This window comes from Zonotrichia albicollis, chromosome 9 (assembly GCF_047830755.1).
Source record: "Zonotrichia albicollis isolate bZonAlb1 chromosome 9, bZonAlb1.hap1, whole genome shotgun sequence".
Taxonomy (NCBI): Eukaryota; Metazoa; Chordata; class Aves; order Passeriformes; family Passerellidae; genus Zonotrichia; species Zonotrichia albicollis.
This window is the reverse complement of record NC_133827.1, coordinates 27,600,011-27,625,376: the sequence shown is the minus strand read 5'-3', so window position 1 is coordinate 27,625,376 and position 25,366 is coordinate 27,600,011. Positions and strand designations below refer to the sequence as shown.

Below are 25,366 nucleotides of genomic sequence, written 5' to 3'. Positions count from 1 at the left end.
GTTCAAGTCCCATTAAGAGCAGCTTCCTTCAACTGTGCATCAGTGTAGGCTTGCACAGCTGTTAAAAGTTTTTCACTAATGTGGCTTAGACTGGCCCCAAACATAAAGCAGGGCATTAAGACTGGATCTTGAATTTTAGAAATCCTTCATTTAATTTGTTTAAATAAAATATTAAAAACCACTGTAATAATTAGGTATAAAAGTTAAGTAACAAATTTGGGCCTAACTAGTACAACATACAGGTATTTACACAAATGCAGATTTGCTGTGGTCTTTAATATTGGGAAGACATCAAAATGTGAACCATGAGCTCAAGCCCACCCCCCCAAGACTGAAAGACACAAAAACCTTGGGGAAGAGTAATATAAATTGCATGTCAGCCCAACTGCCCAAGTCAGCCCAATAGCATGGCCCAGCCTGGCTCAGTGAGCAGTCACAAGTGAACCAGTCTGGCTGTGGTCATTTTAGCAGCTGCACTTTAAGTTACATTGCAAGTAACGAGCCCCAAGTCAACAAGGTATTTCTACAAAGCAGTTGATGACACCAATTTTCTAATGGATGATGATGAAATACATAGAAAGTTCAAGATGAAAGAGCAGATGAAGACGTGAGATGTTAAAATGATGCGACAAAACAGATATATAAATTAAACATGAATGTTTAATCAAGACAATCCTTTCTTTTTCCTTTTTTTTTCCTTAAACAGAGGTTCTTCCAGAATTTTTTTCATTGGAAAATCAAAGCCTATTCCCACAATAGTGAGGCCACTTCTTTCAAGCAGCTCTGTTGTACAACTGTTACCAGGATCCTAAACTATTTAAATTGTTTTCTATTGATATTTCTGAACTAAAAAGTTTCAAAATATTGTAGATTTTATTTGTGCTCCACATATTACAAGCAATTACCAACACAAAGAAAGGTTCAATTCCTCAGCTAGAACACCAAACTCTATACCAAGTATTACATGTACACAATACTTGCACAGTGACAAGCACAAGAAAGTACTAGTTGAGCACTTACTTTCAGATATTCATACCAACTCTTAAAATCCACCACTTCAGTTCTCCCACGCCACCCAGTCTACAATTTAAGGCATCTCCACACAGCCATCCATCCACTGACCCACCCACTCCCACACACACGATTTATGTTGGAGGTGTTTACTCTTACAAAGAAATCACTATGTCAATCAGGTACCATTTATTATTTATCCCTCTAACTGTGTCAGCATTGAGATATGACAGTTAAACCAGTGTTAAATCAATACAATATTTACAGAGCACAGCACATTAAGCTTGAGACACTCACTTGGAGGATAAAACCACATTTTAGAGCAGGACAAAGGTCACCATTATTATGTGTTTGAAAACAGCTATTTACAGGTCCCTATGACATAACTATAGTCTGTACACTGTTCCAACAGGGCAGGCAAAAAGCAGGATAGGCATTTATTTTAAGGGAATTTAAACATACAATTTGGAAGCATATTATTATGCTACCCTGAACGCCATGAACCACCTTAACATTCTTCAAGGTGGTCTCATATCCTAGAATGGCATGTCCAGCTGATACAAACAGACAACACAACATTTACTTGGTGGAGAGAGCTTACTCCAGCTATTCAGACATCATGACTTTGAAGGCAATTCGTCCCAGGAACTTGTCACGGTCATCTTGATTTTTTAAGTTAGGTGAGCCGTGGATCTTGCACTCAATTGTTATTTCTTCTTTGGTAGCGTTGGGGGCAATGGCTAGCTGAACAGCCACTAGAGGCTGCAAATAGTGAGCCTAGGAAACAGAAAGAGGGGGGAAATGTTTGAGAGATCAGAGTAAGCTGGCATTAAATTAACATTTAATCCGTCAGAACAGTTAAGAAAAAGCTAATTAGGAACCCAACTTTTCAAAGTCCAATCTGATTCCGGTAAGAAACTTCATTTTCCCAGGTCAGAAATACATTCCTCACAGCATTTCTTAACTAATATATTCAACATCATTTGAGTCACAGACAGTATCTTCAAGATGAATATGAATTTCTACTTTTTTAGTTCCATTTTTAGTTCCAATTCTTTGAGAAACCTTCAATGACAGAACCTCAGAAATCAGTGTCTTCCACTCTTCTGCTTGTTTTGGGTTTGTTTGGCAGGGTGCATGTAATCTGCTACAGAATGCAACTTTTCTACCAGGGTTTAAAGTGTTGGTTTTTTTCCAAAAGCCTGGCTCAACAAATACTAACAAACCAGCTTCCCTTCTCCCCTATCCCATTTACCTTTTCAGCAACAAACCATTCTGAAAGGTGTTATCTGTTTCAAAGCTTTATACAGAAACCTTTCCTTGAACATCCTGACAGCATCCTTCCTGGTCGGTTATATTTGGTGGAACAATTACAACTTGTGACTACTGTAAAAATTAAAACTTAAGAATGAGAGCAGAATCAATTCCATTCTTTTGCCAACCCAATATTGTACCTCACATCCAATTCAGTAAGAACTTTCATTCTCTTGTGAAGTGCCTATGAATTAAATAAGAGCTTATACCCTGTTAAGGCAGCATTTTATGCAATGTTCATGAAGCATTTCCATAATTTATTAATATTTTTAGGTCAGTACTGCTGACTGATGATTATGCAAAATTATTTTCCAGGTAAAAAAATCATGTAAGTCAGTGGACTAAATACAACATCACAGTATTGTGTAAGTATAAACCTTGAATTTTAATTGAACAAAATTTTGTGTTTTTCCATCCTCATCAACTTAAAAGACTCTTAAATACATTTCTGTTGGTTTTAGGCTATCTTCTCTACACTAGAGAATACTCAAAGTCTCATTTATGATGATGTCATGGAAGTAGATGTGCTAAAATCTTTAATATTAAAGTACTAGTAAGAAACAGACTGAAGTAGCTGCTTTCATTGCATAATGGTTTTACTAGATCAGAAATTTTCCTGTGCTCCCATAAACTTCAGACTGGGAGGGAGGAAATGCAGCTAGGCAAGACTCCCTCAAAACTTCTCAGTTGTAAGGGTGATACCACACTTTGAGTTTTCTAAAACTCAGAACTAAAATTCTGATGTTTCCTCAGGGAGAGAAGGCTTCTCACCATCAAGGTTTTTCCAAAGGGGCACACAAATTTCTATGTTTTTAAAAGAGATGATACCAGAATGGACTTTTACTCAGTATAAAATTTGCAGGAGGAGGGAAGAGAGGCAGCATCCTCATTAACTATGTCAGATCATCTGAAAAAGGGAACATTCCCCAAGGTCAGAGTTGGGCTCGTTGTACTAAGCAGCAAAAGACAAGAATCACTCTGGACCACAAAACTGTAGATATTAATATTAGTATTTTCCTGGCTCCCACCTGAACAAGAGCAGCAAGTTTGTTCAAATCTTCTTAACTCCTTCACAGAATAAAGTAATTTAACAGTTCCACACCGATATAATATAAAAATTCTGTTGCAGACCCTTGAGATGCAAATACTCAAACTTCCCACAACTCTTCTTACTGCCTCTTCTTTTTCTCACTATGCTAATGTTAGGAGAATTAGGCCTTACATAAGCAAGAATGCCTAAAACCAAAGCCCCTGTTCCATATAAAAAAGAACATTAAAAATAATAATTAAATAAAATTTTTCTAAATCACCTAATTCAAGCAAGGAACAGCACTGTGTTTTGCCTGTCATTAGTGTCTTTTCATAATCTTCCATTTTCCATCAGTATAGCAGCAAGATGGGAATTTTGTTAGTAAAGCTCTTCATCCCATCCTTGGTACAAACTGTGTCTTGACATGTCAAGATGCACAGATGCTGTATTTTGCATTTCTTAGGGAAGCAGTGCTCTCTTTCCCTATTCTTTCATTCCAAGAACAGGACAGAGTCTGTACCAACTCCAGCTGTTGGAAGCACAGGCAATCTCTCTTTAATTTGCATGCCTAAATGGGGTACCAATTCATAACATAGCAACAAAATGGAAAATACAGAATTACCCAGAAGTAACATGAAAGCACATGTTGAAGGAAAAAAAAGCTCCTTCCACATTAGTAAAAGCCATGGGAGGTTAAAAAAAGTCATGGAACTGCAAGTATAGAATACACTGGAAAAGTAACTGAGAAAGGAGTAATTTGATACAAAAATAACTTGGGTGTAATTACAACCACTCACCATGGTACACTATGAATCTAATAGATTTATGTTTGAAAAAGTACCTTTATCTTCAATGGTGAACAGTGTTTAGTAGACTAAATAACTTGGTCAGTACGAGGCAATATGATTTTCTGTTTTATAGAATGTACAGATTTTCTGCATACAGTGATCACAAATTGATGCAAGAAAATATTTCAAAAGAAAAACTGGAGTTTTAATTTTACATGTACTGTGTTCATAAAGTAGTGAGTTTAGGGTTTTTACAACAACAATTTTAGAAAACCCCAAATGTATCTGCTGCATTGAAGTCCTCCTTTATGAAACAGGGCAAATAGAAAGTATAGCATGCAGAGCCACAAAAAATATAATCAACAACACCATAAGGGCTTATGAGCTTAACATCCTATACAGAAACACCAAGGATTAACTACTAGAAAGTGTATTTAACATCTAGACAGTTTACTTCTCCTGCTTGTCCCTGCAGTCAAAAAGACTCCAAAAGATTTCAATGAGCAAAAAAGAGCAGTGGCTCTCCAGACTGCTGCTGTACAGCCACTCTCCATGAGGACAATGCCCAGTTTGTTCATGGCTGCCAAAGCACGTCTCAGCCTCTCCGAGCACCGTGCAACGTCTGCATCTGCAATATTCCTTAGCAGCGCCTCATTACAAAGTTCAAACTTCAGAATTAATCTGCTACTAGCAACTGGAAATGCACACAGAAACAGAACACAAAGTGAAGACCATCATTAAGGGATACTTACATGCAAGCTTTTCCCATAGTACGGGAAGTACATCAAGTCCATTGCGCCATCACGAGGAAAATAATTTATGCTAACCATGCCTTCTTCCTGTAATTGCAGACAGCAAGGAAAGCAGAAATTAACATTTGCTTGCATAAAAATGAACACCAAATTAAAATGATAACCCAATGATGAACTGCAAGAAACCTAAAAAAAGGCAACTGACTTACAAACTCAAAATAATTCAAACCAGATTTCTTTTGGCAAAGAGTCACATGCTGCACACATCTGCTGCAGTAAGGATGAGCAGTACTTAAATTAGCAGTCGAGTCAAAGACAGCCTGCCTTCACACTTATGAGTCAAAGAAATGGGGAAGGGGGTATGTTCATTGTAACCAGTAATTTAACGACCCAACCCCCCATATAGAATTTAAATCCCAAGTATCTCCAAGCAAGCCTGGGTAGTTTTTGCCAATCATGTGCTGTTTAAAGCCAGGTTTTTAAACCTCTCAAGCTTGTAACCAGAGAACCACAGACACCTCTCTGTAACAGTGTCATTCCTAACATGAGGTGCCCTCTATCCTTCAAGTACAGGCCGGATATGAAGAAACCCAAATTGTTAAAATGGTGATGCTGCTGGAGCTGTATCACCACCTCAGAGGAACAATGTATACAGATGCAGGCCTTACCACTCCACTGGCCCCTGCAACCTAAAATCCTGGAATAAGAGTAAGCTACCTACAAAGCTGCTGCCTAATTTCTGACTAAGGAGTCAGTCAAACCATAAAATATACAAAATATGTCTGTATGATGGAGCTGTCCAGACACAGGTTATCAGTACAGCAATACATAAACACCTCTCCCTATACACAACATTCTTCAAGACTGTATATCCTGGCAGAATAACAAGCTGCTCCAACTTTATACCACTAGGAAACGCCCACATCTGTAACCTTCTGTAATAAATTAATTTATTACTATTACCAAGAGAAATGTCATTAAAACAACCACCCCAAAATGCTAAATGCAAGTTCAGAACATCACTATTTGTTCCATGTAATTCACAAGTTCAAAATTAATTAGCAAAGTTTCGTTGTTGTTTCTGTATTACCATATACAACAGCTGTAATTTTAAACAGATTCCTACAAAACTCAGAAGACAACTGCAGTAAGATCAAAACATATTTAAGAACAAGCCACAGCTCAAGGTTACCTTCTTTTCACCTCCTCAAAACAGCATACAGTAATTTTTTAGGATATAGCCACATTCTCATTCCTTTGCAGTCTAAATTACTGCAATCATTAATATAAGTTGATTAAGTATTTTGGACCTTGAGCTTGTGTATAACTATTAAGCAGGAATATGTTGATTTTCACCATTATTCTTTATTTAAAGCTCATGCAGCTGAAAATACTTACTTTTCAAATATATTGCTGAAATAATGGTTAAATAATCAGCATATGGAATAACATAGGCAAAGTAAACAGGAGTAGTGCTTTCTGGAGCAGCTGGACACAAGGCATGCATGCAGTCACTATACACTAAATCTATGCATTAGGCTCTCAGTGCAGGAGCAGGGAGCTTCTGGGACATGCAGCTGCCTATCTAATGCAACTGCTGGGGGGGTTCCACATATTCCTGAATAAGCAATCCTAATTAATATCCCTACACAATTAAATAAAAGCAAAAAACTAAAAAAACACCTAAATAAACTGCATTTCCTGAAGAACATCAAGAATCTGTCCATTAGTGAGTGTCACTTTTTCTGCTTATCATGTAGTTTCCACAAAGAGCTGCTGACAGTCAGCAAATCTAAAAATTGGACAACGTAGCTGGACAGACAGACTTCCATCTCTAACTGGGTCTTAATTAAGACTAGTTTAGAAAGAAGAGTTTACCAGATGTTGAAATAATATGCTAAAGAAATAATATAAGAAAGACCCAAGGAAATAATTTAGGAAGGAATGATCTATAATGACTTGAGAAGAAGAAATGGAGAAGATAAAGAGCAGTATTCATTAGCAGAAACTGTAAAACAACAGATTTCTATCACAAAAAGCAAGTTAACTCAGATCCTGAGTATGCTGACAAAAGCAAGGCACACAGAACGTCATTCATACAGCCATTCTTCATTCTTGTCAACCATGAAGTGATACCTCACATGAAGTCAGGATGGTCAATAAAGAGCAGAAAAAGATGCATTTTGGAATTAAGGCTTTTCTTTTCTCTAGTTAAAAACAACAACAACAACAAAAAAAAAAAAAAAAAAAAAAAACCAAAAAAAACCAAAAAAAACCAAAAAAAAAACCACCATGAAATTTACCAGTTTTCAGTAAAGGCTGTTTTAACTTGAAATAAACACTGCAAGATGTTCCAGCACTTGTGAAACTGCACAACTCTGGCCCCAAACTAAAGACCTAAAATGCTGATCTTCTTGGAGGCAAAATCTTTTTGTTGATTTGTTTCTCTTTCTGGGGATTCTCAACACTGCAGCAGATTAGTTCCTACAGGGGGCAGGAGGAAGAACCAGCTGCAATGAGAGTCTGACACTGCAAACACTCACATCCCTCATCTGCAGAAGTTACAGTGATGACAGCTTCACTACATGAGGGTACAGGGGGAAGCATCCCCAGCTATAAGTGTGCTGACTCTGAAATTTTTCCATTAAAAAACCCCACCATATGAAAAGTGCAGGGAGAATAAAGAAGATTCACCTCACAGAAGAATTCCTGAATAACACAAATTTCACACTGAAAAACTTAAAATGATGTTTCAGGTGGCCAAGACTGGCAGGATGTGCAGACTGAAGCTACTGAACAAATTTTGTATTTGAGAGACTTGTAAAAGCAAAAATACCATCTAAAAGTCAGATGGTGTGTTATGTCCAGGCAGACACTTCTCCAAATGGCTCTCAGCAGATGTAGGATTGATGCACAGAAGTTCCATCTGAGCATGAAGAACCACCTTTTTTCTGGGCAGTAACTGGGCACTGGAATAGACTGCCCAGAGAGTGTGTGGAGTCCTCCTCCCTGGAGATATTCCAGAACTGTCTGGATACCACTCTGTGCCATGGGTTCTAGGATAAACTTTCTTTGAGCAGGGAGGTGGGGCCAGATGACCACTGTGGTCCCATCCAACCTTATCCACTCTGTGAGTCTTAATTGTAAGAAATATTTAAAAACAAAGATGAAAGGGAGATAAAAAGCAGTGAGCAGTAAATCTACAGGATCAATTCTAACTGGTACCTAAGCTTTCCTAAGCAAGTAAATTATTATGAGCTAGGGTGAGAATAGGCTAGCAAAAATAGATGCATTCAAAGTAGCAAAACCTGACAAATACTTCCCTGGAAGTCACCAAAGAACTACTAAGATGAATAATTGTAAAAATAGTACCCATCACACTTGTGAAGATCACAAAAAATTTAAGAGGATGCAATAGCAGAACTTGGTACTTAGAGAAAGAAGATGCAAGAAAACACACACAAATCACTTCTGTGTATCCCAAAGGGTAAAAAACCAGCAAAAAATGCCACCATGATCAACCAAGTTGTTATCAAGCTTACTGTTTTGCTAGTGAAATCAGTTAAGAGGGTAAGAAGAAGTATCTGTTTAGTATAGTTTTTACTACTGTCTCATAGAGCATCCATAGACAGAAGTTGAAGAAATAGATCATAAAATAGGACTGCCATCCATCAATATTTTGTAAATCACTTGAACATTAGTACTCAACACTTCACAAGGCATTTCTGGTGGAAATGGAGATGACTGCTCTGAATCCTATTCCATGTTTCAGTAAGGACTTGAGAGGCAAACCCAAGTTCATTCATTGATGGCACCAAGCTAAGTAGTGCAAAACACTTCAAAGAACTTGATCCCATTCAAATGATCACAAAAAATGACAGAGGAGGGCCAAAAACAGCCCTATGAAATTCAAAGCTGTGAACTTTGAGAAATCACATCTACAAATACAGACTGTGAAATAACCAGAAGAATGATTTAAATAGTAAAACAATTAACGACTAGTGTATTACAAACAGTAAATTCACCTTACTTTCAATGTGATCACAAAGGGAGAAATGCTGCCACTAACAATACCTCAGCTAGAGGCAAACTTTTATCTAGTTTGGAATACCACACTGCAAAAAAATTATACATTAGACAAGTCAAAGAAAAAAGAATACTAGTAGAAGGAGCTTAATTCCTTTATTCTGTTCAAGAGAATGTGGCGTTTGTGAATGGAAGCAAATCAGTCTCAAGCAGGAGGAAGAATCACCTTTGCTTGCTATGGGCTGTCCTGAGAGATCAAACTTTCAAAGACCCAACAAAAATAAAGTATTAAAATCTGTGCCTACCACAGGTACCTAGGATCAAGGCAGAAACCCTTACAAGTGTTTGTCTCATTAACTGCTAATATTTCCCAGCCTACACTTTAGAAGTCACCAGAAGCTAAAAGCCAGGACTCTGCCCCTTGCTCAAGCTACAAACTTACCAACTCTTTCACTGCTCCCCAAGAAGTCTAGGAAAAACACCCATAAGTCAAAGTAATTATTATAATTGCAATAAAACATTCAGTGTAAATCCATTGGTACATAACAAATATGCAAAGATTAGCTGTTATTTTAAGTAGTTGATATTTCATTTGAAGGCAACTTTTACTTGAGTGGTAACATTAGTTTTCACACACAGTTGTCTTACCCATCATTTATAAAATTGTCTAAGGTGCACTTGCAGCATGGAGAAAAAATAAAAATAGAGGTTATGAAATGGGAAAACAAAATATAACTCACAATAAATAAATAAACAAGACCACAAATACACATGTATGCATTTTCCTCAAATCTAAACGAAATCAGGTAGTTCAAACATCTAAGGATGAAAGAACAACCAAAGAATGTTTCTATAGGTACACTGAAGAAATTAAAGACACTAAAACTAAATGAGACATACAGTAAGATGAAAAACACAAACAAAAGTACAAAATCTCTAAGAAGAAGGGAAGAGTGAAATAAACTACTTAATTATTCATCGTAATCACAAGGAAAATCAACAACACATTTATTTCTTACATTCTGAACTGACCTTAGGAGTACACTGTATCTGTGGCTCTCCTTCAGGCTTTAATCCAATTATCTAAAGGAGACAAAGGTAAAATATTTACAGATCTTTTTCCCACTTTCAATTTTTACAGACTGAAATTGAACTTTTCCCTCACTAAATATGAGTTCATAAAGGGAATAAGTGTATCTAGTGTAATTTTCATCTGAACACAATTTTAAACTAGGACTAAGATTTAAAGCATCGTTAAATTAAATAGTTTACTCAAGTTAACTCAAAATAATTACAGTAGTAACAGAAAGTACTGCTTTCTTATTTTACATTTAGCATGTAATTTTAATGGCTCAAACCAATTAGCAATTCAAGTAACAGGTACATCATTCACCAATCAGTAACAGGACATCACTGACAAGTCAAATACATTGCAGTTTTCCTCACATTTCATAGTTTAAGAGTTACAGAATGCACTAGCTTAGAGTTATTACATTAGAGTTCTGGAACACAGACATGAAGTACAACACTTTACTTTGCAGAGTGGTCTAGAATCTGTTTCAGAGAACAGTAAGTAAAAGCAAAGAACAATACACTTCTGAAAACAAGTTTCAGATATTTTGGTTCAAGTTGTCTAAGCCAATACTGGTAAGTATTAGAATGCTTAAAAAGCTTACTCTCTGGAATTGCTCAATGTTTCAGTAAATTACACAATTAAAGAAATGCAAGTATCTTGAGCAGCAAACTGAACACACATTTCAGTCCTTTCCACAGTAATCTTTTCCTACAGCAGTAGCTGGGAGCACTTGTACTAAGAGCTACAAGATAAGCAGGCACTTACTCTGTTCATTTTCACAAGCACGCAGGGAGTTCCCTTGGAGTAGCCAAAATTGGGATCCTCCTTGCCAGAGCAGAGCCCCAGGTCCGAGAGGTTGAAGCGACAAGCCTTCTTAACAGCAGCCTCGCTCTGCTCAAAGATCTTCCCCCGGGCACAGTCTATGTTCTGGGACTGCTTGGAATCATTATAGGCTACGAAACAAAAACAGCTTGGAAATCAATGCTATACAGCACATAACCAGCCAAAGCCTGCAGATGCCTATATAAATAATTATCTTGTTACTTCCCTAAGAGTTTCCTCAAAGAAGTATTTTCAGAGCACTGTATCTTACATCCATCTTAACAAACACTTTTTCAAAGCCCACAGACAAGTAGCAGTTTACTTGAATAAAAGAGTATTACAGAAGAATGAATGCCTTCCTGCTTTTAAAATTGTAACAATAATCACAACTTCATGAATTTCTGTACATAAACTAACTACATATGCTAAGCCAATAATGTATTAAAATAAAAACTTGATTGTTTGTAACTGGAAACTCAACCAGTTTTCCCTTTGCACATGTTTCTTTTACAAACAAACAGGAAACTTGAAAGTATTCCAATAATTATTATTAAACTGCCTCTACAATTACATCAGCTTGTATAATTTATGTTATACTAACATCTCAAGTTGTTTCTCACTTTCTTGTGTTTCTGAAGTGCACAGAGCACACTGTCACAAGTGCTAAATGACTCCCATTTAAAACACTTTGTGGTTTCTTCTCCTCCCTTACACTGCAGCTCCCAGCTAATGAGGTAAAATGGAGAAAGGGAAAGTTCATCCTGATGCAAGAGCACAGAAGTGCAGGAGAGGCAGGTAGTCATGAAATGCAGCATTGCTCTCAGGAACCCCCGGCAGAGCTCTGAAAGAAAAGCCTACTCACAGAAGCTTTCAGTAGGCACCAAAACTGAATATGGAGAGATTCAAGCATAGCTGGAGCTAACAAAGCAACTCATGCACACAGGTGAGACTTCACAGCACCTTCCTCATTCTGACTTAAAACTTCTGAAGGGTTAAACTTATTAATATTTTCAACTGATTTCTAATAACTGATGTTATTAGAATAAGTGTACATATAGGCACACAAGTAAAATAATGTATGACAAACCAGTGATTTTTCTACCCTTCAGATTTGTCCTGTATTAGCTTTTCTTCATGTTCTAAATTCAGTGTTTCAATATTTCTGTGTGTAAATACTGTGTATCAGAGTGAAAAATCAATAAATTGCAATTAATCTTTGTGTGCCTCATTTTTCAAAGAGACACCTAAGTTCTTCAGACTAAAGTACTCTCACCCAGTTACCAAATCATTTAGATTTGAGACTAATTAGATAACACAGGTCTTTGTGTCCAAATATTTGTGTCCAAATACAAGACCTACGTTATTTTAAACTCTTTTGGCATACGTAATTTCTACATCTTACAGTATTTTAAATAACCACATCACCCAAAACTCCCCATTATGTACTGCACTGTTTCTCATGCTCACTGTCCAATACAGGCATTTTACTCACCATTTTCTGTAAAATAGAGACTTTTATAACTCACATATCTACAGTAACCCTGAACTTGCATTAGTCTTCACTGGCAATTAGTAACTAAAAGCAAGAAATGAAATCATGTACTCAAGATTAAGACCCCTAAATTACTTGGGCAATTGTAAGTAACTTACATTCAAGGAAGTTCTGAAGTGTAGTAACATATTCTGCATATGATTGGCTGTCACTCTTATTAAAGTAAAATTCCAATGCAGTGTCTGGCTTTGGTGAAATCATAAGTCCTTAAAAAGAAAAAGTTTAAGTTAGGAACTAAGCAACTTATCTTTCCTTCACCACTCTAACCCTTACTCAAGCATCCATAAATTGGAAAATGTCTATTATCTGTAAAGAAACATTAATGTTACCTCTATATTCTACAGTACTGGAAGGTACTTTGTGTTTGAAGCCAGCAATCAAAATCAGCATTAATTAACATTTAAATCCAACCCAATGTACAAGTGCAATTCACAAACCAAACCAAGTGATTAGGAAAAGCAAAATCAGCAGTTTAATCACTTTCAATCAAAGATTTTTATTGATCCACTTTCCACACTCAGCAAGTTAAGCTTTAAAAATAATTGAAAAAATACCCAAAAGCACACCCAGAAAACCTTCACTTGAAGCAACAGTCCAAAGCTTTAGGCAATACACAGAGAAGCTATGATTGTATTATTCTCACAGAAACCCAGGAAAAAAAATTAAAATTCCATTATACATAAAGGTGGCTTGAAAGCTACCCCAGTCAAAACAGACAAGTCAGATGAGTATTCAGTCTTCTCCTCCACCTGCTCTGACAAAGCTGAGGTGCCCCCTGTGCCGTGGGGAACAGGAGACACTGACAGAGCCCCTCACAGGGCACGGCTCAGCCAAGGCTCCAGCGCTGCCCCTCGGTGCCCTGGGGAGCTCCAGCTCCTCCTGCTGCCCTGGGGCTCTGGGCAGCACCCACAGCTGCAGCAGGCACCGGCCCAGGCATCACAGAGGCTGCACCCAGGGCAAGGCACCCATGCAATAAAGTGAGCTGAGCTGGCCCTGCCTCCCAGAAAGCTGCAGAGCTCCATCTCAGGGATTTCTCAGAAATCCCCAGAGCAGGTGAAAGCAAAAGGGATAACACTGATACACCCAGCCTGGGCCACAGGTACCTGAGGGCAACACCCCTTCACCCACAACAAAAAAAAAACCAAAAAAACCAGGACATCTTCATAAAAAATGAATATCTAAGAATGTAAGATAAAGTTAGGCTACTGTAGTTAACCGTCACAGTAAGGTTCAGAAAAGTATACCAAGAGTGTTTTTCAGCAGCCCAGGTCTATTAAGGATTTACCTACAGAAATGGCCAAGCTTCTCATCCAAAGGCACAAACTATTTACAAATACTTGCAACTTGCAAATAATAAACATCTATACTAGAAACTCATCACCAACAAATATTCTTCAGTTTAAAAAAAAAAACCAAACAGATACAAGTTAATGTATTTTATTCTAGGTCTTTTGTAGGATTCCAAATAAATCAAAAATCCTCTTTTTTGCAATAACAGCAGTTAAATTATTTCCATGGAAGCCATCAAGTAAAGGCCTTAATGACTAACAGTCCATATTTTGACTGCAGACAACTCTGCACCATTACAGTAATTTTCTGGCCTTCACAGTGAACTGGGATTCAACAAAATAAAAAGGCAATTAGTAGCAGGGCTGAAAAATCACTGGAGGGGTTTTAGACATTAGAAGCTTTCAGAGGATAAGAGATTATTATCTACAAAACTATAATGTAAATGAAGGATTTAAATGGTATTTTTCAAAGGGTATATGACAAAATAACTCAACTAGTCATCAATGAAGGAAAAAATAATTTGAAGAGATTTACTGCTTCAGGAGAATGTCAGAAACATCCCATGAAGAGGGGACTGCTCCACTTCCAGTGGATTACATTCTGCCTAAAAACTATGGTATAAATTCTACAGCAGAAGCTATTTTAAGGACTGATGCATAGACTGTGAGAAATGCAGGATTTGAGCACTTCTAGAGGAACAGAATTAACAGCCTCAGCACAGGATCACATCTAGGATTGTAGAAGAGATTACATTATTTTACAATTCCAGGAGGGATTTAACAAAAGAGGTTTTAAAATCATCTGGATTTGATTTATACTATTATATCCCAGTGTACAAAGCAATTCAGGTGTCAATTATAAAATAAATCAATTGTGAGATTTGCAAGTACATTTAATGTAAGAGGAGAACCTTTGACCTACGGCATCCAGGTTTTGTGTGTAGATTTTAGGTTTTTTAAAAGAATTTAAGTTTACAGCCAGGAACATTATATGTCTCACTGCAAATGAAAAACAACAGAGTTAAGGAGAAACATTAAAACAGAAACAAGCAACTTGATTAACTTTAATGTATGAGTTACTAAAGACATGGTTAATAAAGATATTTAATTGAGAAATGTTACAGGAATTCTTCAATTAAAAACCTAATGCAGCATATACTTTTAAAAACAAACATCCCTTATGACTTATTTCAAAGCCAAGGAAAATTAATATCCTGAACTACATGAGAGAAGAAACATTAAGCTACCCACAGCTTCATCCACTACAATGCTTCTGACTGCCACAACAGACACAATGGAAATGGGGAGAAATGGTCAACTAAGCCACCTTTTTCTTCCATCCTTCATTTTTCTTCTATTTTTTTTTAAATTATTCTTTTGAGCATCTAGTCCATTCTTAGCTTGAAAAAACAGCAGAAATCCTCAAAATCCCTTACAATATGACACTTGTTAGAGAAGCCAGAACACTACACCAAAACAAATTCTGTTCATACTGGCCCAACTGCAGCTTGCTCCACAAAGATCACTGCACCATCTTAAGTGTGGATACAGCTGCAAGGTGATGTTCCATTTTAAGAGTCTTACATTCAACAAAAGGAAAACAGTATTTTAAAAAATAACATTGTCTTACTTCCCCCCATATATTATTATATTGGTAAAGACAACCACCTTATTACTCATTCTTATTTGTACAGGGCTGGTTTTTTTAACAAACAATTAGTTCCTTGAAGCAGCCAACAGCAAGGCAGGAGGGCAGCACACAAAGGAAGCAGGACAGCACTTTCAGGGTTACATGGACTCAGCTTCATCATAAACAGGGCCCTTACTCCAGTGGATCCCTATCCCTACAATCCCTGAAATCCACAGACTTCCTATGTCAGTTGGGAACTATCTAATGCTCTACTAAAAACTCTGCAAAGGCCTCTATCCCACAGTTCTTACATGCTCTTGAGCAGATCACACCCACAGCAGAGCCTTCCTGTACCTTCTGCAAAGTATCAAACACTAATCGAGGTGGCCTTCCATCTGATCCAAGAGAACTGCTTTAAAGCAGCTTTACAGCAATTTGACTAAATTATAAACCAGCTTCTACATCAGCATGCTGTGTGGATCTGCAGGCAAAAGTGTGGTCTACATGACAAATTCAACTGACAGGAGCTTAAAGGAAAAAACAGCAAAATTTAGCAAAAAAACCCAGACAAAAAGCTACTGCCTGAATTTATGCTATAAACATACAGAACTTGCCTTACACTGAGTTTTACCTTTGCAACCTGCAAGCAACTGAATAATGATGATTTCCCATAAGAGGTTCATTACTTCAAAAGAGCTCTCAAATGAAACTCAGTTGTTAAAGCAGGCAGAGGTTAATGAAGAAATAAATACAGCATTACCTGGACTAGAAATGCGGTCCCGGTACTTGGGTATGTCATTGCTCAGGGTCTGAAGCATAACCCACATGGTGAATGTGAACAGTGCTGCTAGGAAGCCATAGAATACCAGATAGAATAGCAAGATCAATCCTGTAAAGAAAAAGATACAATTACAATTTTTGTTTCATCTAATTCCATTACCTATTTTGAAAATCAGAAATGGGAAATTAGCAATACAATGTTTGCAGTCATAAATATGCCCCTAGCAGACATATGTAATGCACAGTGCACAATAATGCAAACAAAGAGGTTTTCTTAATACTTTCTGTTTCTTAAAGCTTATAGACCATTTTGGCATCTCTATTTTTAAGAGAGAAGCATTAAAAACCACTCTTCAGGCTATACAGGAAAGCTAGCAAAAATTACTAAGCAGTGCATTAGAAAAAAATAAACTGTCACTTGTTTTACTAGAATTTTAGCTTTGTATCTGGTTCTTGGGAAGATGAAAGAACTGAGGGAAAGATAAAATTATTACAGTAGATGCAGACTGGGGAGGAAGCAATTGTTGCTTTAATAACATAGTTGATATTTGAGGGAACTCCACACAAGAGTAGTTCTTCACACACGTCCAGTTACAAGATACTTTCTCAGGGTGAAAGTGCTTTTTGCCACATGTGTTTGGAAACAAACCAAGCCTTCTCTCCAGATTCATCCAGCCTAACACACACACACCTGCTTTACCAATCTACCCCAGGGACACAGCAACCCCACCAAATTCACCAAATACACAGATCACTACCAGCTTCAACTTGTTTCACTAACTGAGCACTCAATACCAACCTAAATAAATGTGTGGGATTCTGTTTTAAGACAGGTTTAAGGACATATGCAGAGAATTTGTCAAAAAGAATGGGAGCTATTAAAAGTACTGAGGGGACTGGATGCTTGGACTGAGAGCCATCTTTAAGACCATTCTAATTCAAAAACATAACCAAATGTTAACACAAATTCAATTTTTATTGGATATTCTAGCCATAAAGGCACTCTCAGAAGCCAGATATGCAACTTGGGTATGAAGAAACGTACTTCAAAACCATTATGCAACATCCTACCACTGACACTTGACAGAACCAAGTGCAGAACTTTCTAACCTTTCACAGAAAAGAGCAAAAATAAACACAACTGTACCCGAGTGCTATGTACTGTCCACTAGAATAAGACAGAAGGAAGCCTAAGCCCTGGCTGCTGTCCCACAAATCATGCTTGCATTTTGCACTGCAATAGTCTCTAGTGTAGTATGGTACCCAGAAACCCATGACTGCTAAAAATCCAAGCACCCATTTAACTTTTCCCAAAAGAATTCTGTGTACATCTATTAAAATAATGACATGGTTTCCAAATTCTTTACTCTAAGTAAAGTTCTCAACAGCAACCAGCTGAATGTCAGTGGATTCTCCATTTGGTTTTAGTTTTCTATCTGACACATTGATGAAGATACCTACCAATCTGCAATAACCTGAAAATGATCAGCTATTTAAAATACACTTGAAACCACCAAGATGTAAGATTCTATGCAGCAATTAGGTGTAGCAAAGTATGCAAACACAAAAACAAGACTACTCTATAATGAACAAGACAGCTGGACATCTATTGTGAATGATTGCTAAGGTTATTTAGAAGCTATTTAGCTGCTAAAATGAGAACATAAAACCAAATAGAAATTCTGGTCAACAAAGCCATTACAAGAGTTGCATCTGTATTTGGCACAGCAGCAATGTGTTTTACCTAAAAGCTTGTAATTGCTTTAACTGGATTTAAAGCACAATGAGGATCTTCTGATTAATATCCACTGTGTTCTGGGTATTATAAAATCAACCAAACAAAAAAGCTCCCTTACAAAACCTCTGGTCAGCTCTCATTTTGATCCATACAAGTTAATCAACTAGTGGATACTTTCCTCAAACTCCCTAGACAGTACACTTTCCATCAAGTGACCGAGATGTTCACCAAGCAGTCCCAATGGAACAGAAGAATTTGACATGTAAGACAAGCAGCTGCTGTAGCAAGTAGAGTAAATTTAGGAAAACCAGGGAAGTTATTTCAGAATACACTTGTATTTAATTTCTAAAACAATATGCCAAACTTCATGGGAAAAGGAAAACATTGATGAGCATAACATGGGCACTCAGAGCAGCACGGAGTGCAGCTCTAAGAATGCGTGGCCCTAGGAAGAGCCCTGCCTTGGGCCAGCAGCACCCATCCCCTGCACTCCTGACCCTGCAGGGCAGCGCCACAGGGGCAGCTCTCCCCCGTGGGGTCCCCTCACCCCAGCAGGGCTGGCAGGGCTGGCACCGCCCTCAGCCTGGAGGGAGCACCAGGACAGGGCTCACAGGGGTCCCCACTCCATGATGGAGACTGCAGGGACAGCAGCACCCCCCAGCCCCACTCCTCCAGCAGCAGCCCAGCCACCAGGGATGGGCAGCAGAGCTCGGCTGGAAAGGCTGTTTGTACTCACGGCCCTGAAGCTCCACTAGCCTCCCCCAGCCCAACAAAGTTTAATCTTTATTTTAATACAGCTTGTAAACGCACTGCAGAACGCTGACCACTCAACTGACCCATTTACGTTACTTTGCCACATTAAAAAGAGGGAAAAAACAAACAACAAAAATCCCCTCTGCAACTTCCAACCGCTCCAAACTGAGTAAGCTGCTCTTTGTGAGCCTATTAGTACTAATTATCCTTAGCTAATCACAGAGAGCAAGCCATAACCTGTCAAGAAACTCTGCCAAAATAACTTCACATAACACTGGATTTCTTGTCAGGAAACAAGATGTACCCGAGCAACAGTGAAAAGCTATCTTCCATATCTCCTCCTAACAAAGTCCAGCTTCCACAGCTAACATGCAACCCAATTCAATTGTTGTACAACATCTCATACACCAAAATGATAACACAAGAAGAACTCAAACCCAAAATTTTGCATTACAGTTCACCTAGTTGTTTTGGTTTGCTTTTCTTTTTGCAAGGCATCACAGCACCAAAACCATTTCTTCACATCCTAACCACATCAACAAGCAAGTCAAATCTGGAAGACTTCAATTTCTGAACCAACATGTTCATACTGTCATTACCTGGAATTCACTTCTCCACTGCGCAAATTAGAATTTCTGACTCTGGTGAATGCAAGTTATCACATACCTGGCCATCACTTCCATGGAATACAAGCTTTCCAAACTTTACATGGCAAAAGCAATGAAAACTCAGGCATACACCAGACTGACCAATCTACCTGTACATAATGCTTAGTTAGATATACAAAGGTATCAATACAAACACTCCCACAAACAGGGTAGCAACTATACAACATTACCTGCAACAACAAAAATCAAATTGTTTTTATAGTTTGTTGGATTCCATGCTGCACTGATCCTATCGCCTGCATGACTGTCCTTCAGAATCTTTAACAAGTGGGATTTAAACACTCGAGTGATCTTCCTACTGACTGATACCAGGAACATCAAGGAGTTTTAGTCAACCTGCAAAAGATTTCCTTACTTTAACCTAACTATACACATGAAATAATCACTAACCATGTTTCAATCTTTTTTCTTGGACACTCAAGAAATACTGTTTTCCAGATTTGGGAGACAGCAGAAGGAGGAAGAAAAAGACTAGTTAGAAATACAACCTCAGTCCCACCTTATATTTTATGTTACAATAAGATAAGCCAGGGCTCCACCTCAGGAGACAATAAAAACTGTCAAGTGCAACACTTGCAAAGAATCCAAAAAGCCAGGGTCTAATGGCATGATTAAGAATTTAGAACATCCCACCATCACCATAAAATATACTTACTGCACTACTAGAGCATACTGGTATCTGTTACAAGACAAAGCGAGATGCCTTTTTTCAGAGTGCTCTGAGCCAAGGAAAATAAAATGCTCTACTGCAATGGCAGACAGTGAAGCCAGAATGTTTAATATTACACTACTCATGAAGAAAGCTAAATGACAGTAAATCTCTGCTCAAAACACCAATAAAGAAGACAGAATAACCATGTCAGAACAGCAGTTAAAAGTCTGACAGCACTTTTTTTGTCTTCACTGAATTCCAACCAGTGAAGACAAAAAAAGAAGCAAAGCAGGATCCTTTGTCATGGTGGCCAACAAGAGTGTGTTTCCATTGACACGGTGGAAAGCTTTCCCAGAAATGAGGTGTTGGGTTTGGTTGGTGGGTCTTTGTTTGTTTGTAGTTACAACCAGGAATCTGTGCACCAAAAAATACAACTAAGCATTCAAAAGAAAATTCAGTAGGGCCTAATTTCTGTGCACTTCAAGGCAATGCCACCTCTACCTCGAACACCCTGACACAACCAGCCTTACAGAAAGGCTTAAATACCTTGACATGAGATGCAGAGAGGAAGTACTGCTAGAGGCTATATTGCCCCTCTTTTTTGGCACAAATTACTTTGTTATTAAGCTTATGTGAATAGAATTAACTGCCTTGTAAGACAACGCACATACCAGAGTATGCAGTGAGCATCTCAACACAAGCCGTTCCTGCTGACCTCACTCCATCCCTGCAGCACCTCGCCCTCACAGGCAGAGACTGAGGCCGATCCTCCTCCTGCTCACAGCAGCCGGCCGAGCCCTCCTTGCTCTGCTCCACCCGATTAAACGTGGCTGCAGCCCAGAGCCACCCTCACTCCCATCACCTCTTCGAGGACTATCGGCACCCCTCAGCCTTGCTGCTGACAACAGCACAGCCTCAATCAGCAGTTTTCCCCAGTATTTTCTGTCTCTTTTAATACAACAAATGACTATGCCAAGTAATTAAAAATAGAAGAGTTTGGGGGAGAGTGTGTGTAGGTTTGGGTATCAACTTGTGAAAGATTCAAACTGAAGTAGCCCTCAAATCTGAAAAAAAAATAAGGTGAAAATCCAATTTTTTTCTGCAGGAGACATATTATCCAGTTTTCACCAAGGTGTAAAAAGCAACTCTTTACCAAACTCTAAATTGCAACCTCTGTTACATGACAAATGACTACAGAATCACTTGCGTCTGATCTTTTCACTAACCCTGAACTGGAACTGGCAGATAGAGGAGTCCTCCAATGCCACAGCATTGGCATTCACAGAGAATCACTGCCCTGCAGTTACCATTTACATAAGCCCCCCAGACTATGTCAGACTAGGCAAAACATGCACATACTGTGAATAATTACTTAAAGGGCTTCTCTACTGCTCCTGTCTTATTTCTGTGAGGAAGCTGTCTTGAGACAAGAGAAATACGCACAGAAGAACCAGAGCCAGCTGAATTCTCATCGTGCTGTCCCTGGAGACAGGACAACCCAGCAGGCTGGCAACCAGAGCTCCCCTCCCCTGTGTCCTCGCCTTTCAGCCCAGAAACCAGCAACAGAAAAGCAACTGTAGTCGGTGAGAGAGCTCTCAGCTCACACCTCGACTGCAGGAGCAGGAGACCTAACCCTGCATATTCTTCTGTGCCAACCCACTTAGTGTCCTGCCATCAAAAAGTTAAACTAAACAGAAAGCCACACACCATGCCCCAAAATAGTCAGATTATAATTAAACTAAATAAGCACAGTATATTAATCATGGAATGCCAAAACAAACAAAACACTGAAAATATGGTGATTCTGAACATTCACTTCCTAATGCCCAGACTTGGTTGAAGAAATGGTACACAGTAGTAAGCACATGCCAATCACCTAAACTACTAAATAAGTAGTTATTATAACTATTATTAGTTAGCATTTTTCTTCTTAAGGAAGTAAAATTATTCTTACTGTCTGTAGATACTTTCTCAAGCAACTGTGGAAACTCAGTTACCAACTAAATCACCTCAACTTCAAATATTATCTATTGGCCTTGGTCTAACATGAACTAGTAACATCCTAGGTAACTTATCCCACTAGATAGGTTTAAACAGAGAAGATGGTTTTATCTTCCACTTCAAAAAAGAAAAAAACAAACAAAAAACTTGCAAGCTATTTCTAACATATCTACAGTCTGTGCAGCTCAGACTCATGACACAGCCAGACTTCTGCAATCCACACACCCAGCCCACGCACTTGAGGAAACCTGCCTGTACAGAAAGATCACTAGACAACAGCATAGTGGAAATTTCCTATCCTTTGCTATTCAACTGGCAGAGTAGCTGCAAGCTCTTATTTCCATCTGAATGGAGGGGAACTCCTGTCAGAGCTCGGGCCCTCTCCTGACAGACAGGAGATACTGGCACGGCAGAGAAAGCACACCCCAAGCACTGGCCGCCTAAAGCTCCTCCTCGCTATTTCAACATCAGCGTTCATTGAGATCGTGTCAAGGCCAAGGATGTATTGGCCTGTTCCTTCACACCACGCTGAGAGCCTTGTTGGTTTTGTAAGCACAACTATTAAGTATCCCAACTACATCCAAGTTTTGGGAGGAGACGCAGCATTTTCTGAAGTCAGTAAATATGTCCCATGAGGACTGAAGAAACATCCTAATATTAAGCATTTGTACAACTGTTTAATATGAGAAAACACACTCGGAAAATCAAAATATTTTTATTGGAAGAAACCAGATTACGATAACATGCTTTCCAGCTCAGAAGAAAGCAATAGGATGACTACCTGAAAATAGGAAAATAAACACTGCCTTCACAGGCTTTATTGGAGAGCCTTCATTTAAAGCTTCCTTTAAGAAAATAAAAGGCCCAGAAGCCCTACGCTGGAACAAATTTAGCACGATGACGCACAACCACACACAACGATCACTTTCTGGAATTGGGGCTCATGAACTTTTGGGGAGGGGGGTTGGGGATTTTCCTTTCCTCTCCCGAAGCGCGGCTCCAAGCACACGGGCAACCCGCGCTCATTCATTCCGGGTTCCGTGCGCCGCCGGAGCGCGGGGGGGCCGCGGGCACGGCCGGCGCGGGGGAGCTGCCCCGGCACGCGCAGGCTGCGGGCGGCGCGGGCGATGCCGCGGGCGGGGCCGGCCCGCACCTCGCGGCGGAAACCCGTCACGGCCGCACCGCGGCGGCCCCCGGGGAGCCCCCGGCAGAGCGGGCGGGAGAGGAGCCCACGGGCCCGCACCGGTTGCGGGGCGGGCGCTGAGTCATCTCGGGACGCGCCCCGGGAACTCCCCCTTCCCCCGACCCCCACCCCCGCTGTCACGGACGGAGCTATTTTTAGACCGGCGGTTGTAACGGGCACCGGGGCGCGTGCGCCGCCGCGACCGTGCGGGGCCGCCTCACCTGGTGCGCGCCGCCCCCGCATCCCCGCGGGGACCCTGCCGCATCCCGTCCCCTCAGCCCGGCGGGGGCCCTCCAGCCCATCCCCGCGGGGGGCCCTCCCGCATCCCGTCCCCGCATCCCCGCGGGGGCCCTCCCGCATCCCGCCCCCGCACCCCCACCTCCCGCGCTCGGCCCCGCTCCCCGCCGCCCCTCGGCTTCGCCTCACCCCGCCCTCGTCCCCCGCGGCAGCCCTTACCCCAGCTCTTCGCCGTGCGCCCCAGGAACTCGCCGCTGTTGGGGTTGTAGATGAACTGCCGCCACTCGGCCATGCTCTGGCGGAAGGGCTTCTGCGTTTCCTTAGCCATGGCGAGGCGAGGAGCGGCTGCGTCGCGCACTCCGGCGGCAGACCCTCCCCGGCAAAGAAAGCCACAGGCAGCGCCCGCTCCCAACCGCTAAGTAACTGCGGCCGCGGCGCCCGGCGGGAGAGCGGGCGGGGGCCGGGCACGCCGGGACCTTCCCCAATCCCGCCCTCCTTCCCTCTTCGCGCCCCCGCGCCGGGCGGGCCCCGCCGCGCTCCGCCCACACGCGCTGCCCGCTGCCGCGCGCGCGCGCCCCCTGCCGGCCAGCGCCGCCCGGCTGCGGGCACGCGGCCCGGCCTGGCCGAGCGGCAGCTCCGAGCGCGGGCAGAGCGCGGGGCCCGCCAGGCCCGGCCCGGCCCGGCCCGGCCCCCTCCCCGGCACCACCGGGCGCCTCCCAGCCCCGCTCCGGGCACCCGCGACCCCGCATGTGCCCGGCCGTGCAGCGCGGGGATGTTGCACGGCGGGGCGGGCCCTGATGCACAACCATCTTAGAGAGGTGCCGGGGGCGGAAAGGCTCGCAAGTGTAACCCGCATCTCGGCACTCCCCGCCATCCTGCACCGCCCTGAACACGAATGTGCCGAGATGCTACAGAAGGGCTGATGCAAAGGTGACTCGTGGAGCATAAGGGCTCCAAAGCTCCGTTGCTGTGGCGCTGCTGAAGGTCCGTGTGAGACAGCACGCAGCCCCTCTCCCATCCCCCGGCTGGCAGCACAGCAGCAGCCTCCATTTACCCTGGCACGGATCAGGAGCCGGAATTCTCATTCCCCAGTACGGAGCGGAGCGGCCGCAGCCCCCGCGCACCCCCAGCCCCAGTGTGCTCTCCCTCAGAGCTCTCAGCCAGCGGCGGTAATGGCATTAAGTGGGGACTTCGCAAAACTCACGTGTGACACGAGAGCTCCTACATCAAAGCAGTTCTTAAAAATAGCAAGAGACCAAACCCGAGTGAAAAAGCTACACCGGACTACATCTTAAAAATTTAACACACAATTTAAGAGATGTCTTATGAGCAATTACATATTTATCAGCATGGTTAGTTCAAATCATTACAATGATTGCAATATTGCCAGAAAGCAGTAAACATAAAGTATAAAATAGAATAAACCTATTTGCCTCTTGAACGTCTGATTCCAATAGTCTCTACTGTTACAGTACATCAACTAAATCATTCCATTGGCTGTAGAACAACAAAAGAAAATAACGTATCACTCACTAATTACTCCTTGTCACACTGCTCAGCTAATACATTCCATTTCAGGCCAGAAATAAGCCATCTCCATTTTTATTCTTCTTCTAAATGTCACCAAGCAAAAGACTGACTGTCATTCCATTTTAACATCTGCTTTGCTGAATTATTTTTCCCAGTTTATTCAAATAGGTAGCCTACACTATTAGGGAATAACATGCCGGCAAAATGCACCTATATCAATCTTTTTGGACTGGGCACCATATGGATTCAATAACAGTAAAGTTTACTAGATGGAAAGAATGGTGGAAATTAATATAGATTTAAAAAAACAGATTGTCTCTAAGGAATGACCAATCCCTACATTATGCAATGACATATCAACAGCTAAATATATTAATTTTTTTTAAATTAAAGAAATTGTAAACTTAAGTATTAGAAGAAGCAGTATTATCCGGCATCACCAAAACTCTCCAGTCTGCACAACCTCAAACATTGGAATCTTTTTGTACTCTGCTCCAGTGAGTTTCAGAGGCTCAGTTTTACTCTACTAACTATT

General features: G+C 40.7%; 1 protein-coding gene across 1 annotated transcript; it reads right to left on the bottom strand.

The window, feature by feature from the left end:
- Positions 1 to 676: 676 nt before the first annotated feature.
- On the bottom strand, positions 677 to 23,784 carry ATP1B3 (ATPase Na+/K+ transporting subunit beta 3). The gene is made up of 7 exons (XM_005489455.4): positions 23,521 to 23,784; positions 16,050 to 16,178; positions 12,469 to 12,576; positions 10,762 to 10,949; positions 9,954 to 10,004; positions 4,896 to 4,982; positions 677 to 1,788 (listed from the first exon to the last, which is right to left on the bottom strand). The coding sequence occupies exons 1-7, from the start codon at positions 23,627 to 23,629 to the stop codon at positions 1,618 to 1,620; spliced, it is 843 nt and encodes a 280-aa protein (XP_005489512.1). The 5' UTR covers positions 23,630 to 23,784; the 3' UTR covers positions 677 to 1,617.
- Between the last annotated feature and the right edge of the window lie 1,582 nt (positions 23,785 to 25,366).